At 41.3% G+C, this 15,424-nt stretch overlaps 1 protein-coding gene across 6 annotated transcripts in view; it reads left to right on the forward strand.

Annotated features, from left to right (window-relative positions):
* NR2C2 (nuclear receptor subfamily 2 group C member 2) overlaps window positions 1-12,286 on the forward strand; it is a 69,029-nt gene extending 56,743 nt beyond the window's left edge. For all 6 annotated transcript variants that reach the window (XM_061618457.1, XM_061618452.1, XM_061618454.1 and 3 more), the window contains one exon: window positions 4,653-12,286. In XM_061618457.1, coding sequence (XP_061474441.1) covers window positions 4,653-4,827 — 175 coding nt within the window. In that variant the 3' untranslated portion in view covers window positions 4,828-12,286. The remainder of the gene's footprint in view (window positions 1-4,652) is intronic.
* Window positions 12,287-15,424: the final 3,138 nt, after the last annotated feature.

Genomic DNA, 15,424 nt, shown 5'->3' on the forward strand with positions numbered 1-15,424 from the left:
CCACTGCAGGTACGCCACTTTTCTATCATGGCTAAAAGACTCTATGCATTGTCCCCGGACTTCATCGCCTGAGTGTCCCGGGAATAGACGAGCCGGCCTCTAGTTTAGTTTCGAGGTCCCTCCTTCCGAAACAAGGGGAGTCACAGCTAAAGGACCAGTTTGAATACCGCATGGACTACGCCCTGCGGAAAAATTACGAAGCTACTGCATTTACTATTCAGGCTTCTGCTGCAGCTTCCATCTTTTCCAGAGCGTCTATGATGTGGCTGGATGAACTTTTGGATGATCCGAATCCGGATCCAGTAAAGCTCAGAAAGGACCTGATAAAGCTACATAAGACTGCAGCATTTCTGGCTGATGCCACCTTAGATGCCACTCAGCTGGGTGCGCTGGCCCTAGCAGCACAGGTGGTTGCTTGGTGTACGCTTTGGCTCCGGCACTGGGATGCTGATTCCACGGCCAAGGTCAACTTGTCAAGGGTACCTTTCTCTGGATCATTGCTTTTCGGAGAGGAAGCCCTCAAAGCGGTCTTAGCAGACCCCAAAGAGAGCCGAAGACCAGTTTTGGCCACATCCAAGAGGAAGGATCGTAGACCATTCAGATGTTTCACTCCGTACCGCTCCTTTCACCCTTTCGAGGAGTGCGGCCTGGGGGACGGGCCCACGATTATCGATCCTCCGAGTTCCGTTCCTCCAGAGGAACCTGGAACACGCAACGCTTCCAGGGTAGAGTCCAGAACCAGGGAAGCCAAGGAGCCCCCACCTCCTCATATGCCAGGGGAGCTCGTCAGCACAGACAATACTGACGCTTTCCCGGTTGGGGGCAGATTGCTACGGTTTGCAAGCCGTTGGTTGCGTCTGACAGAGATCGCTTGGGTCAGAGATCTCTTCTCGCACGGTTATGACCTGGAATTTTGGCTGATCCCTCCAGACAGATTCATCCCCTCCCCCCTGCCCAGAGTTCGAGACAGGCGCCGGATCATGCGGGAAGCCATAGCTCATCTTCTCGACATAGCTGCAATAGAACCAGTACCATTGGTGGAGAGAGCGCAGGGGGTTTACTCTCTCCTATTTGCAGTTCCCAAGCGAGAACTGTCATGGAGGGCGGTGTTAGACCTCAAATTTGTCAACCGTTTCGTGAAATATTGACGGTTCAAGATTGAGTCCCTGGCATCAATTATAGAGGCTCTACGCGAAGGGGACTTTCTGACTTCCATAGACTTGAAACAGGCTTACCTCTATGTGCCCATCTGCCCGGCCCACAGACGTTTCCTGTGATTTGCCTTCGGCCCCCATCACTTTCAATATCGGGCAATGCCTTTCGGACTCTCGTCAGCCCGAGAGTCTTCACCAAAGTGCTGCTCACCCTGGTGGCTTTGCTCCGCCTCCAGGGCATTCATATCTATCCCTATCTGGACAATCTGTTGATTCGGGCGGGTTCCAGGTCTGGCCCACTCTCACATCCACTTCGTCCTCACGGTTCTGCGCACCCATGGTTGGCTTGTCAACCTCGACAAAAGTCAACTTCAGCCAACTCAGCGACTGCAACATCTGGGCTCAATTTTAGACACCACACAGGCCATGGTCTTTTTATCACCAGATCAGATTACGGCCATCAGAGAGATGGCTTTGCACCTCGCATGTCGATGCTTCTGGCAAGGGCTCTGGGGATGTTTGTCTTGACCATCCACATCGTACAATGGGCTCAGCACCACACTCGACCGTTAAAGTGGGCTTTACTCCCTTTCCAACAGGACACTGCCACGTCCAACCACCGGACAATCCACCTGCATCCGTCTCTCCAGGCCTCCTTCCATTGGTGGGCGACAGTCAAAAATCTCAGAAAGGGAACCCCGTTGTGAGAACCAGACAGAACTGTAATAACAACAGATGCCAGTCTGTCCGGATGGGGGCCCCACTGCAACTCCCAATTTGTTCAGGGTGTCTGGTCCAGCACAGAAGCGAGTCAGAATATCAACTGGCTGGAACTGAGAGCAGTCCATCTGGCCCTTCGGCATTTTCAACCTATATTCCTTCTGGGCCATGTACTGATTCGAACGGACAATACCTGTGTGAAATCACATCTGAACAGGCAAGGGGGAACCAGATCACAGTTTCTCCAGACAGAAGCGTCTCAACTCTTCGACTGGGCCGAAATACATCTAATTTCACTGAGGGCAGAACATCTCAACGGTGTTTTGAACATTATGGCTGAATGGCTCAGCAGACAACAGGTGATCCTGGGAGAATGGAAGCTTCACCCCATGGTGTTCAGCCTTCCCCAACGACGGTTCGGCATCTCCTCAGTGGACTTGTTTGCCTCCGGTCACAATTACCAGCTACCTCGCTACTTCTCCAGAATCGGAATCGGTAGATGCACTGTTGACACCGTGGCCAGCAGGCCTCCTGTATGCTTTCCCCCCAATACCGCTACTGAGCAGGACCTTGAGGAAGCTATGACGCGAAAGGGCCCATCTGGTCCTGATAGCCCCATACTGGCCTCGCTGGCCGTGGTTCTCCGATCTACTCTCCCTTTCAGTGACGGACTCTTGGAGGTTGCCACTCAGGCCAGATCTCCTCTCTCAGGGTCCGATATGGCATCCGGATCCCGAATGGCTCAGTCTGACAGCGTGACATTTGAACGGGGACATTTGATTCGTTCAGGACTTTCTCAGGAGGTTTTGGACACATTCCTCACGTCTAGAAAACAGTCAACCTCTCGTATCTACCAGAGCACTTGTTTTGCCTTCTCTAACTAGTGTGACTCTCAGAACATCCAACCATCTCAGGCTAATGTTCAACAGGTGCTGCAATTTCTACATACAGGTCTGAAGATGGGACTTAAACCTAACACCTTGCGTCACCATGCCGCCACCATATCCTCTGTTCTCTCCGTCACATTTCCTAGTGTTCCTATGGGCTCACACCCACTCGTCAAACTTTTTTGAATGGAGCCGCCCTACTATTGCTGGCAGTTTGTCACCATTTTTCTTCGTGGAGTTTATCGAAGGTCCTGCAAGCCCTGCAGTGTCCTCCTTTTGAGCCCCTTTGATCTGTGCCATTACGACTTTTGTCCTTCAAAATCCTGTTCCTCGTGGCAATCACCTCGGCTAGAAGAGTTTCAGAGTTGGGGGCACTGTCCTCAGCCCACCATCTCTGTATTTTCCATAAGGACTCACTGGTACTGCGTCTAGATCCCTCCTTCCGTTCCAAGGTCGATTTGGTGTTGCACTGTAACCAGGACATTGTTCTTCTCTCGTTCTGTCCAAATCCTGTCCATCCACTGGAGAAGGCCTGGCACTCGCTAGATGTCTGGAGGGCCCTCAAGACCTACCTGTCTCGAACCCAGGATATACGGTCAACGGATTCACTGTTTGTATCCTTTCATCCTCGTACTCTGGGGAAAAAGGTGGCCAGTTCTACGTTATCTTGTTGGTTGTGTGCCTGCATTGCATTGGCCTATGAGTCTCTTCAGCTGCCAGTGCCTTGCAAGATAACGGCACACTCAACTAGGTCAGCAGCCACTATGGCTGCCTTTGCAATCTACACACCTCTTGCAGAGATTTGCAGAGCGGCTGTATGGTCTACTCCAGATTCCTTTATAAGGCATTACAAGATGGACCGTTACGCTTCTGCCGATGCCTCCTTTGGGAGGCGTGTTTTACAACAGGTTCTTTGTGACAATTAATCCAGGGGTGGTCCCTCCCTATTGGGGGCTGCTTTGGTACATCCCACATGACGGCGGGCTACCTGAGGAAAATGGACCATTGGTCTCACCTGAGCGGTGATTTTCTCAGGTAGACTGCCGTCATGGCTCTCCCTGTTGGAGGCTATTTGGGTTTTTGGTACTTTGCAAATTCTCATTCTTCAGAGTTATACTGTTTAAACTATTTAGCCAAGTCAAGACCCTTTTGGAACTGTTAAAATGCATGTAATCTTTGGGTTATTATTTGGGACAATGTTTCTTTGCTGGTAGGCCCGTTGGCCTTTTTTGTCTTCTCAGATATATCTCACTTCGGTGTCGTCATGAATGAACTGGTGTGGGAGGGGCTTGATGCCCCAGGTCTTGACTTCGATCCATTCTTGTCTTGACTTCGATCCATTCTTCCCTTCGGGCGCTAGATGGCACTATATCCCACATGACGACAGTCTACCTGAGAAAATCACCCTTCAAGTGAGACCAATGGTCCATTTCGAACCATGCTTTCCCTCTCTACAGTAGAAAATACAAGGAAATCATATCTGTAATTAACACTAAAGAAGTTTATATTTTTCATCTGTAATGTTAATGTAGGTATACATAGGCAACACCTATTTGAAAAAAAATTAAGCATGACGGAAAGAGCAAGGGAGGGAACATGCTTCTTAAAGCGGGCACATAACAGTAATGGTGTGCTTATCAGCCCAGTTTTTTAAAAAGGGAAAAAGTGGGGGGGGGAATTATGCAACCCACCCAGGAATGTTTGAAGCCACCTGCGGTTCACAATCCTACCATTTGAGAAGCACATGTATAGGATTGCAGATGTACCCAGATTTATCTAAATTTTTCATTTCACCTAACCAAGTTGGTATAAATTGATGACTTAAGCATCAAAACCATACTGATAACTTGACGTGTACCTTTTCATATTCTACTGGCTTTTCTTATTTCAGGCTAGCCCGGATTCTAGTTCGCCTGCCAGCACTTAGACTAATGAGCTCTAGCATTACTGAAGAACTCTTTTTTACTGGGCTCATTGGAAATGTTCCAATTGACAGCATCATCCCCTACATCCTGAAAATGGAGACAGCAGAATATAACGGCCAAATAACAGGCTCATCCTCATAGAAGGGGTCAGTGCATCCTCATAGATCATCTGAGCAATCATAATTCATTGATTAACTTTGATTGTGTGTATAAATATTTCCAACAAGTTCCATTTTTTGTTAAACTTTTGAAAGACAAGCATTGGGGAAAAAAACTGAAAAAAACTTCTTCTATGACCTGTTTCTTCCAGAAGGATGAAAGGGTTACAGGGACTTGCTGAACAAGCTTTTTATTTGGAAATTATAAGTGAGAAAAATAGGTTCTATACTAATTAAAAAGTACTTAAGAACATTGGCTTGGATCTAAAGAACTGCAGGTGGAGTTCTACTCATGCAATGAGGCTCTCCTAATTCCTCCTCCTTCCTGTTGCAGTCTTTCATGCACCCTCCCCAATCCACTCCTGAGGATCAGAGGACCCTCCAGAGTGACGTGCAGTGCCGGATGGAAGGTTGCAACTGGCAGAGATAATTGGCAACACATATACCCTTGAGCAAGTAGAAATGCTTTCCACTTGTTCCAAGGGTTCTTTGCATCCAAGTCCATATTTTATATATTTTTAAAATCTTTAAATTAATATTTTAAAATTATGAGGATGTCATTATCAGCACTTTCAGAGCACTTCTTGTTAAAGTTATTGTCATCATCTTGCTTGTATGAGCAGGGTAAATAAATAATAGCATTTTAACTACAGACATTGCTAGTGATTTCTATGAAAACATGAAGAGCTGTGGGAGACAATCATTTATGCTACAAAATTTCAATTGTATGTGTTTATTAACAATGTGATCCTTTCAAGGAGATTTCTATACTATTTGAAATTAAACTTTACTAATTTAATGTAAATGTTTACAGCATAAGTGAAACATGTTTATGGCTCAGCTGTCAGCATAAGAAGATGCTGTAGAAATTATTCACACTGGAAAACAGTAAACTAACTTCTTGCCTTTGTAAAGAGTAACCATTGAGATTTTTAAGCCTGGTGCTGTTTACTTATAAATGCTATAATATAAAATGTCTTTTTTTATTATTGTGGTGCATCAGTTGTTAAGTGACAAGAATGCTATCAGCTTAAATAGTGGCTATGTGCCCTTTTAGTACATTACAGTTTCAAACTCCTGCATTATATGTGAGGCTTAAGAAGACTACTGGGGCATATCACATAGTCCAGTACCATGATTACTGCAGAGGTTGAGGCTTAGTATTTTTTCTAAGGTTCCCAAACTCCGGTCCATGGACCACCAGTGGTCTGTGTGCTTCATTCAGGTGGTCCGTGATGTATCTGGATTTGTGGTTGAAGACAGGAGACAGCACATCTATCACATTAGATATTCGTACTGATTTTAATTGTATTTTTATTATTTTATTTCTTAAATAGTGTATTTTATTCTATTCTATGGAATTCAAATTGTAATACAATAAAATACAATATGTAAGAAGTAAAAGAAGCAGTACAAATATAATGAAAAATCATAGAGAATCTAGTGCAGTGCAGTATAATTGGTACAACAGGCAGAAAAATCCCTGAGTGCTCCACCAAAAGATCCTCAGCAATTTTCAAGTGGTCTGTGGGGGGAAAGTTTAGGAACCACTGTCCTAAATGGTTTTACAGTTCAATATGCATATATACTCAGAAGGAAACTCCACTGGGTTCAGTGGAACTTAAGCATGAATATGATTGCAGCCTTAGTAATTTTCCCAGCTTCTGCTTGTCCAACATTTTATACACATGGCTTTTTCCTTACATGAACATTAGAATTTCAGTGTAACATTTTATACACATGGCTTTTTCCTTACATGAACATTAGAATTTCAGTGTAGGAAAAGGTGTGTAGTAATTTGCATGTAAATCATGTAAGTGCCCATTTCCCATGATTACATATGTTAAGGTATGTTTTGTTCTACTGCTTCCAAACACACACAGATATCTGGCAAAATAAATATTACACTGATTTTCACACATTACAGTATACATGGAAATATATTTCTACACAGATCTTGCCTCTATATAGGAAAATTGTGAATGAAAAGGACCCACGGCAACCTCATGAGATCTATTTGGAGTTGGGAGTACTAAGAAATATTTCTTGTATCGTGGACTGTCAAAATGCTTTCTAGGGCTGGCCTGTTTCTGCTTGTTCGCTTTTATTTTTAATATGTGTTACTGTTTTCATTGTATTTTTCAAATCAAAGTTGCAAAAAAATGACTTATTTCTCAGATTGGCTTTTATTTGAAAACCTGTTCCAACTAAGTTGTGTTTTCTGTCTTTCTAGTTAAGGTCTCAGGTGGCACACTGGAGGGCTTTCTGACAAATTCAGGCACAGTTCAGTCTTGTATCTTACCCCCATCATAAGGATCTCATTTATAATTAAATTTCAGGAAGTAATTCAATGATTACTCAAGCTAGCATAGCCCCAGAGATAATTAAACTACACTACTATAAATAATTATTCACTTAATAAACTCCTACTTGTCTCCAAAACAATTAAACTTCTTCCTTTTTTAATATTTAAAATACAGGATGAGACCTAATGTAGCACAAGCAGGTGTCCACTCACACCATGAGCATCTTCTCTTTTCCCCCACATGCCCCAAAATCTGCTTTTGAGAGTTGAGGGACCCTCTGGAGCAGATTTTATGAGTACACTGGGGACTGGAGGGGAGAGAAAAGAATCTAGAAGTCCCATTGTACAAGCAGTTTTGTGTTGAACAAGCAGGCAGACATCTTGTCACCTACAGTTTAATTCACCCAAGAACTGCTATGGAGGAATGAAACAGCATTGTGTCTTTTCTTGATTTACTGTTTTGCTCCTCCTTTAATTCTAAAATAAGTTGTGTAAATACAGTCAATAGAACTGTGAGCATGGACAAAAGACCCAGAGTTATAAACATACTATGATATTGTGGTATAAACATATTAAGATATAATCAAACATTTTAGAAAAATATAAAGTCAAGTCTTTAATATTCATTTTAATAAATATGTAATTTAAATGATAAAAAATCCTAAAATAACCTTAACACAATTTTGAGACCCAAAATAATTCCATGTAAAACTTAGATGAGCATATCCTTCAAGCAAAGGCTGTTACTGAAGTAGATGTGTTACAGATTATAATAGCTTGATCCACAAACTTTTAAATTAATTTTGTTCTGCTTGATTTTGTATCCAGCGAAAAGATATTTTAACTATTGGTATTTAATGGTTCACATGAATTGTAATTGTTAATTTCTTATCTGTCAAGCAGCTGTTTTGTCATTCCCTGGTTATTTGCTTCTGATCTAGACCAGCTCGCATACTATTAATGAAAAATGTGTCTGTAATTGCTTATTGCTGCATTAGAAGCAAATTATAGATCCCACAGTTAGGAAATCTTTAAAAGATTTCTGGGTTTCATACAGCCCAAGGATAATGACTTAAGAAACAGATACATATTACAGTGGCATGGCCAGCTGGCTTTTTGAATGTCTAGGAAGAGAGCATAATGCAATATGATGGCCTCTTTCAGAACTTGACTGGTTTTTATAGTAGACATTTGGCCAGTGAACTGCAAATTGAGTAACCATTACTGAGAAGGTCTAAATAGTGTTTGTGTGGAATTCAGCTGAGCCCCTTACATCCATTTCAATGTATAAGGGGGGACAGGATACTGCACTGAAGTGCATCAAATAAAATAAGTGCAAAGATGAGCTGTAAGCCATCCTTACCATATCTGTACATCATTTTCTTGGAATATGTTTTTTGTGCACACTGATCAGAAAAGGGTGCAGTGACAATCATTAGCCCTCTTTATATGCACACAAGAAATTACATGTGCATGGTAGAGTTTTGCTTTCTTTCCTCAAAAAGTAGCTACTGCCACCACACCACTTTTCAATTGGGAGAAGGGGAGGCATAAGGCATCTTGTGATTCCTCTATGGGGAAGCTGCTGTTGAGGGGAGGAAATCAAAATACTGTTGTGCACACACAGTTCTCTGGATTGGGACAGGTACATTTAGGAATGGGATGCAATGGGACCTACTTTCATTAGTTTAATCCCATTGTGTAATAACTGAATCTGTTGTTAGTACACCTCAACCATAATGAAATCAGTGAATATATGATTGGCATTAGTGGCATAATGCAATTTGAAATGTTACGGTATTTCAAACCTGTTGAAATGATTACTAAAGGAGGCATTATCATTAAGTCATAGTGACTCCAAGATTGTCATCAGTAAGCTGAATTTGTAATACAAGCATTTGTAATGCTTGTTTTGCTGAAGATGAAAAGTATTGGCATTTAAAACTGTGTGGCCATTGTCAAATCAGACTGCAATTATGAGTTTAATTGATTTCAGAGAGCCTTGGACATGTACAAGGGCAGCCTCAGTAGATCATGGGAGAGCCTCTATGGCAAGCTATTACATACTGTTTCTCCCTGATATTAGCTTGCCCTGAGTTACAAGAGTGTTCTGGAAATAGTTTGCTGTGAAAGGAACTTCATACTTTTAAAAACACATGTCTGTGAGTGTTCCTATTTCTGCAAAACCAACTCTGATATAGCACTGGAGGAGGGAAGAATATGTCATTCAGAGTGGGGTGTCAAAAATGTAATAAGGTGTGCCCAAGCTCTTAAGCACCCCTTAAGTATCCCACCTTGGATCCCGGCCATATTTTTTGTGTGTATGATGCTTTATGTGCTTGTACCTAACTTTGTCCAGTATATTATGTACAGTGTAATATAAAGTGTGTATGTATGTATATAGAAATATGTACAGTCATGTAACCATATATATCAGATTTATATATGTTAACAAAAAAGATTTATAAATGCATTGCAAATCTTGAGCTTCCTAAATTTTATTTCTTGCTCAAAGCTCAGTCCTGGTATGTTCATATGCCTTCCCACTTTTCTCAGTCAAGTGGGCACCTGTTTCTAAACCCAGGATGTATTTGCACTTTGTCTTAAATATTGAGGAAACTATTGAATAGTTCCACATCTTGTTTCTTACTACACACAAGCCCTGTTGTGATGAAAGGAGATTGTGCAGTGATAGTGTTTGGTAGATTGCATCTGTGGACCATAAGCATTTCTATATTCTTGACACATGCAAAGGAGGCTTTTTAAACTCCTTTGAAAGTTTTTTTTATAGTTTTGTTTTTCAGCATGTAAAGCTTGATTGCTATTTATAATAATGTCTGTATGTCCCCTGAAGTTGTTAATGAGAACAAACAAGGCTGCTGCACAACAGATGTGTGTAGTTTTATATTGACAACTATCTTCTATGAGTGAGGCCAAGGCAAAATGTACTAGTAGTGTCATAAATGTCACTATGTGCTAGCTAGGTAATATGTGGTGCTGTATCTTCCCTGGCAATTATAATACATTTCTTTTTAGAGAGTGACCACTAAAGGGAACTTCTTGTTTAAAAATTAGTTTTGAATGGACAATTGAATTGACATACAACACATTTGTAACAACTAGGAATAATTAGTAGTGAATTCTATGGGAGATTTCCAGGTAGGCTGTGGGGGGAAGGTAGCCAATATTCCTTACTGTGCAACCTTCCCTAAAACCTGTCTATACAATTATTCTGGTTGCTTGGGCATTTTGTCCTTTTCCTATAGAAAAAATATTTGATTTCAAATGGCAACATTTGGTCAAGAATGACAGTTAAACATGCAGTAGTCATATAGAATGGGGTCCAAAATAATTATGGACGTATTTTAAGACAGACATTTTCTTTTAATGGAAGAGTAATACATTTAAGTAAACAACAAAGGGCAAGATGCTTCCTGGTACATAAAATGATCTCCATCCACATCTCAAGAGACATCTGTTTCTCCTCTTCCTCCTTTTATTGGAGGTCGCTGATTCATAGGGTTGCCATAAGTCGTAATCGACTTGAAGGCATATAACACACACAGATAGGAAGCATGCACACAAACAGCATGCCAAGATATTACAGGACATGGGAGGTCTGTGTGTGCCTGCCATGTCACTATTTAGTCCTTGCTGTCTTCAGAATTCAAGTAACTTGCAAAGCATGGAGAGGAGGTAGGGCTTGATGGAAGACTTGCAAGGCACACTTCTCCCTTGTTCTACAATGCCTTGGCACCCTATCTGCATCCTTCTACGTGCAGACTGGGGGGAAATGGATCTTGTGAGGATCACTCCACATGCATGTATCATATGGGCACTAGGAAGAATCATGTCCAAAGTTAGTGGTTAGAAAATTAAGCTCACTACTTCTCTTCGCCTTCTCAACAATCCTCTTAATACTGACATTACCTGAAACACCTTGTCCCTAGAATGTATACCTTTTACTCTAGGCATGATCTTTTTTAAAAGATCAGTTTTGGTGAAATAAGGAATGTTGCTAGTAAAGGCATGCAATCTACCAGTTGCATAGACCTGCACTTGCAAGATTTGGGTTCTGATTGGAAGGTCCATAAATGCTAAAGATGTGGGGCACAATCCTTGGAGAAGTCCTATTGAAATGATTGGGAACTGCTCAAGAGTAATTCTGTCCAGCCTCCTATTTCCTGACCTGCTGCTTGATGCATGCAGATTTTTAAAAAGTCTGTGGACCTTTATGAAACGTTTTTGGTAGGAAAACTCCATTTTTAATTCGCATTCATTTAGTGTCATGGCAGTTGGTACTCTGCTTGCTTTTATTAAATTTTATATTGAATGGAAACATCATAAAATGATTTCCCCATTTCAATTGTTCCTTAAAATATCATGAAGAACAAAAGTCTCCCCCCCCTGTAATGGCGGTACTAAACTGATTACTGAGTCCAGCCACTGAATAACTTAAATTATTTTTAGAATCAAATATGTTACTTTTGCTTTCTGTATTGCATTTTGGAGGGTATGGGGATGAAAAAATAGAAGTCTTAAGAAAAGGTTGGAGGAGTTTTGAGTAGTCTGTTGACCAAAAGGCAGTATAATTGCTTTCAGCATCCATGGAATTCATATGCTGAAAAGACTTCTGTAACCAGACAGCAATTCTAAACATATTGTAACACCATTGTTCCCAGTAACTTTATAACCAAAAAACCCTGCTTATATTTATCCATTATATAATTGTTGTATTTGGAAAACCCCTTAAGCACTGAGCTCTTATTAAAACTAACCTATTTGCCACAAGAGGAATTGTCTGTGATAATTCCCTGGAGTATCTTTTGCAACCCTGTGCTTTTTATTGTTTATTAAAATGTTGTCCGAGTATCTTTTTTTTAATATGAGGTTTAAACCCTGACAAAAGATGTTGCTTCCTCAGTTTATTTTGTGAAATTAGCTTTGTAAATGTGATAGCATATAAAATAGCATGTTCTTTTTTTAATCTGAATTTTATATCTAATCACTGTCTTCAGTCATGAAGAGAAATTTGCATTGTTGTGTGTGTATATAGAGTATTGCAGTGCATGCTTATGCATTTTATTAAATGCTGTCTAAATGTGGCATATCGTTGTGGCTTAATATTGCTGCCTACAGAAGGTTTATACTATTAAAATAAAAATATCTTTATATGGCCTTTGATTTCCTTTTTTTCAGAGCAGGTAATTATGACATAACTATAAAGGTCCCTTTAGGGTCCACATTAACATATTAAGGGAGTAATGCCAGGATTCAAATAATTGTTCAACTAATTCTGACAGTCTAAGTGGGTTTTATCCAAGTGTTTCTTGGACAAAAGAATGTGTCCCACCTCTGCTGTATAGCAAAGGACCTTTGAAACAAAGAGGATTTTAAAAGTAGTTTGAGATGTTGGGGGGGGGGAGGTTGAGAGAGGGGGAGGATTATGCCTAAAAAGAAAACTCAAATATCCCCATTGGACATTTCTAAAGTAGCTTGTTGAATACTGGCCAAAGTACTGGAACATTGATATATGTACAGAGTAACAAATATACAAAATATGGGTAAATGAATATTTCCTCACAGATGTATCCTCATCCCACAATTTATATAACGTAACACTGGGTTTGTAGGTCTTTTTTAAAGTTGGGCCTAGTATAATCTACACTTGTTTATACACAGACCACAGAAACCCACCATCAAATCAGAGCTCTCACATCCTTGTGCATAGACTGTACTGTAGATGTGTTTTGTGTTATCTTCATGCTGCATAAACAATGAAGGGTTCCTCATGATTTTTAGTAAAGAATCTGAATCGAGCATCAGATCAAATCTGGTTCAGTTTTGCATATTTACATACTGGTTCCTTAGTGTGATTATGCCATCGTGTAAACATCAACATAATGAGTCATTGTGATTTTTTTTCTTGGAGACACTATAAATCTCAAAATGATGGATCCACTCCCAGTGATGTGGGTTGTCTGGGAAATGTTTAATTAGAATTTTTTGCTGCCCTAACTCAATAGAGATCTGTTGGCATACATGTATGTCATTTTAACTGCATAAATGCATATCTAATTACAATTTTTATTTTAGTTTTGATTAGTATTTGTGTCCATTCCAGTTGCTCAATTTGACTTGTACCTATGATGCTATTAATTAATGCATTTCTAAAACTGTGTTCCTACTGGGAAGAAGGGCAGGATACTGTATATATCAGATAAATAAAAAACTAGAAACGCTTCCATAGAAAAATATAGTAATGCAATCTTTTATACTCCATATCACTAGCTTACTATAGTGTGAAAGTTGAGATTCATGGTTCCTTTTTACAGGTAGACCACAAAAGAGCATTACAAATATACTCTCACAGGAAGTGGATTGGACTGTGAAAAACCAACCCAAACTGTGTTTGCAGTTTTACAAATTTGTTGAGCAGTATAATATCTCAGAGAGGGGGTCAGGTCTCCTGCTCCCCTGGTGCATTCATTATAGCTGCCCCATTTCCCTGCCTTTTAAAGTTTGATAGAAATATTCATTGGCTATAGGTACATTCTTAAACCGCAAGGGGTTTTTTGCCTATTAGTGAATCTATCCATGGCTTATAGCTATGCTTAAAGATGGAGATGGGGAACCTTTTGGGCTGGTGGGCCAGATCTTTTATCTCCCTCACTCCCATGGGGGAACTTTGACAGGTGGGCAGAACCTCCTACTGATCAATCATCTAGTATCAATTACTGATACCTGTCAAAATAGAGCCCCTTGTGTAGCCCTTTGCAAGTGCCCGATAACCAGCTGCTTCTTGGGTATTTTGGAAGCACTTTGCAGTCCCTGTGCTCGGCAGTTCCTGATTGCCTTCCTCCAGATGGTTGTTGGGTGCTTGGGAAGTGCTGTAAGGGTTTGGAGGGACCAAACCCTATGCTTACCTGACCCACACCTGATGAGGCAATGCTCTCATGTTGCTCCTTGGCATTGCAGGCTCCCAGATTCCCCCCACACCTTTATAGCTGTTCTGTCTCCCATTGCTGTTTTGTTCCGTCTCTGTCCTCTGCAGCCAGCACTTAATCAGGCTTCCCTGACCACAAATTCTTCTTCCTCACTCGCCTTCCGTTCTTTCCCTCCTCATGCGTCCTTCAGCCTCACGGTCCCAATAGTCATTTCACCAACATTCCACTCCCCTTGGCAACGGTTGCCAAGCCTGCCCAGAACCATTTTATCCTAAACACCTTTACTTGGAAAAATGGAAATGGCCTGCCTTCAAGTCGATTCCAACTTATGGGAACCTATAGGGTTTTCATGGTAAACGGTATTCAGAGGGAGTTTACCATTGCCTTCCTTTGAGGCTGAGAGGCAGTGACTGGCCCAAGGTCACCCAGTGAGTTTTGTGGCTGTGTGAGGATTCGAACCCTGCTCTCCCAAGTTGTAGTCCAACACCTTAACCACTACACCACACTGGCTACCACTGGTGCCTTCACTATAGCTGCCCAATTTTCCAGCTTTTTAAAGTTTGATAGAAATATCTGTTGGCTATAGGTACGTTCTTAAACCACAAGGTTTACTGCCTGTTAGTGAATAGAATCGGTTCCGAAAAGGGCAACCAAAATTATCAAGGGGATGGAACAACTCCCCTATGAGAAAAGGTTATAAAGTTTGGAGCGTTTGAGTTTAGAGAAAAGGCAAATAAGAGGCGACTTGACAGAAGTGTATAAAATTATGCATGGTGTGGTAAAAGTGGATAGAGAAAAGGTTTTCTCCCTCTCTCGTAACAGGAGAACTCCCCAAGACCCTTCATGGGTTAAAGTTGCTCTAATGTGTTGAAGCTGTACCGTCTACAAAGCAATGTTGTTGTTTTCGGCTCACCGGTCAGGCAAATACAGAAGGCTGCAATGCTATTCTGACTGCTCAATCCTATGCATATCTAGATGTAAATCTAGCGATGCAGTTGTTTAAATAGTCCTGGCGCTCATACTTCCTCTTCCGTCACCAACCCACACCTTTGCCGTCTCCCGATTCTGTACCCGGACTCGAGCTGCGAATCCCCCATATATTTCAAGCACATTCCTGCCCCCTCCCAAGAATGCTAGGAACTGTAGTTTCCCCCTTACAGAGCTATATCTTCTAGAACCCTTAACAAACCACAATTCCCAGGATTCTTTGGGAATGTATGTATGCCTTTTAGTGTATGGTGTTTCCTATGCAGCCTCTTGCTCTTTTTGATCCCTTCTCACACCAAGAAAACTAAATTTCCCATAAATCCTTGCGATCCGGCAGGATG

This window comes from Rhineura floridana, chromosome 3 (genome assembly GCF_030035675.1).
Source record: "Rhineura floridana isolate rRhiFlo1 chromosome 3, rRhiFlo1.hap2, whole genome shotgun sequence".
Taxonomy (NCBI): Eukaryota; Metazoa; Chordata; class Lepidosauria; order Squamata; family Rhineuridae; genus Rhineura; species Rhineura floridana.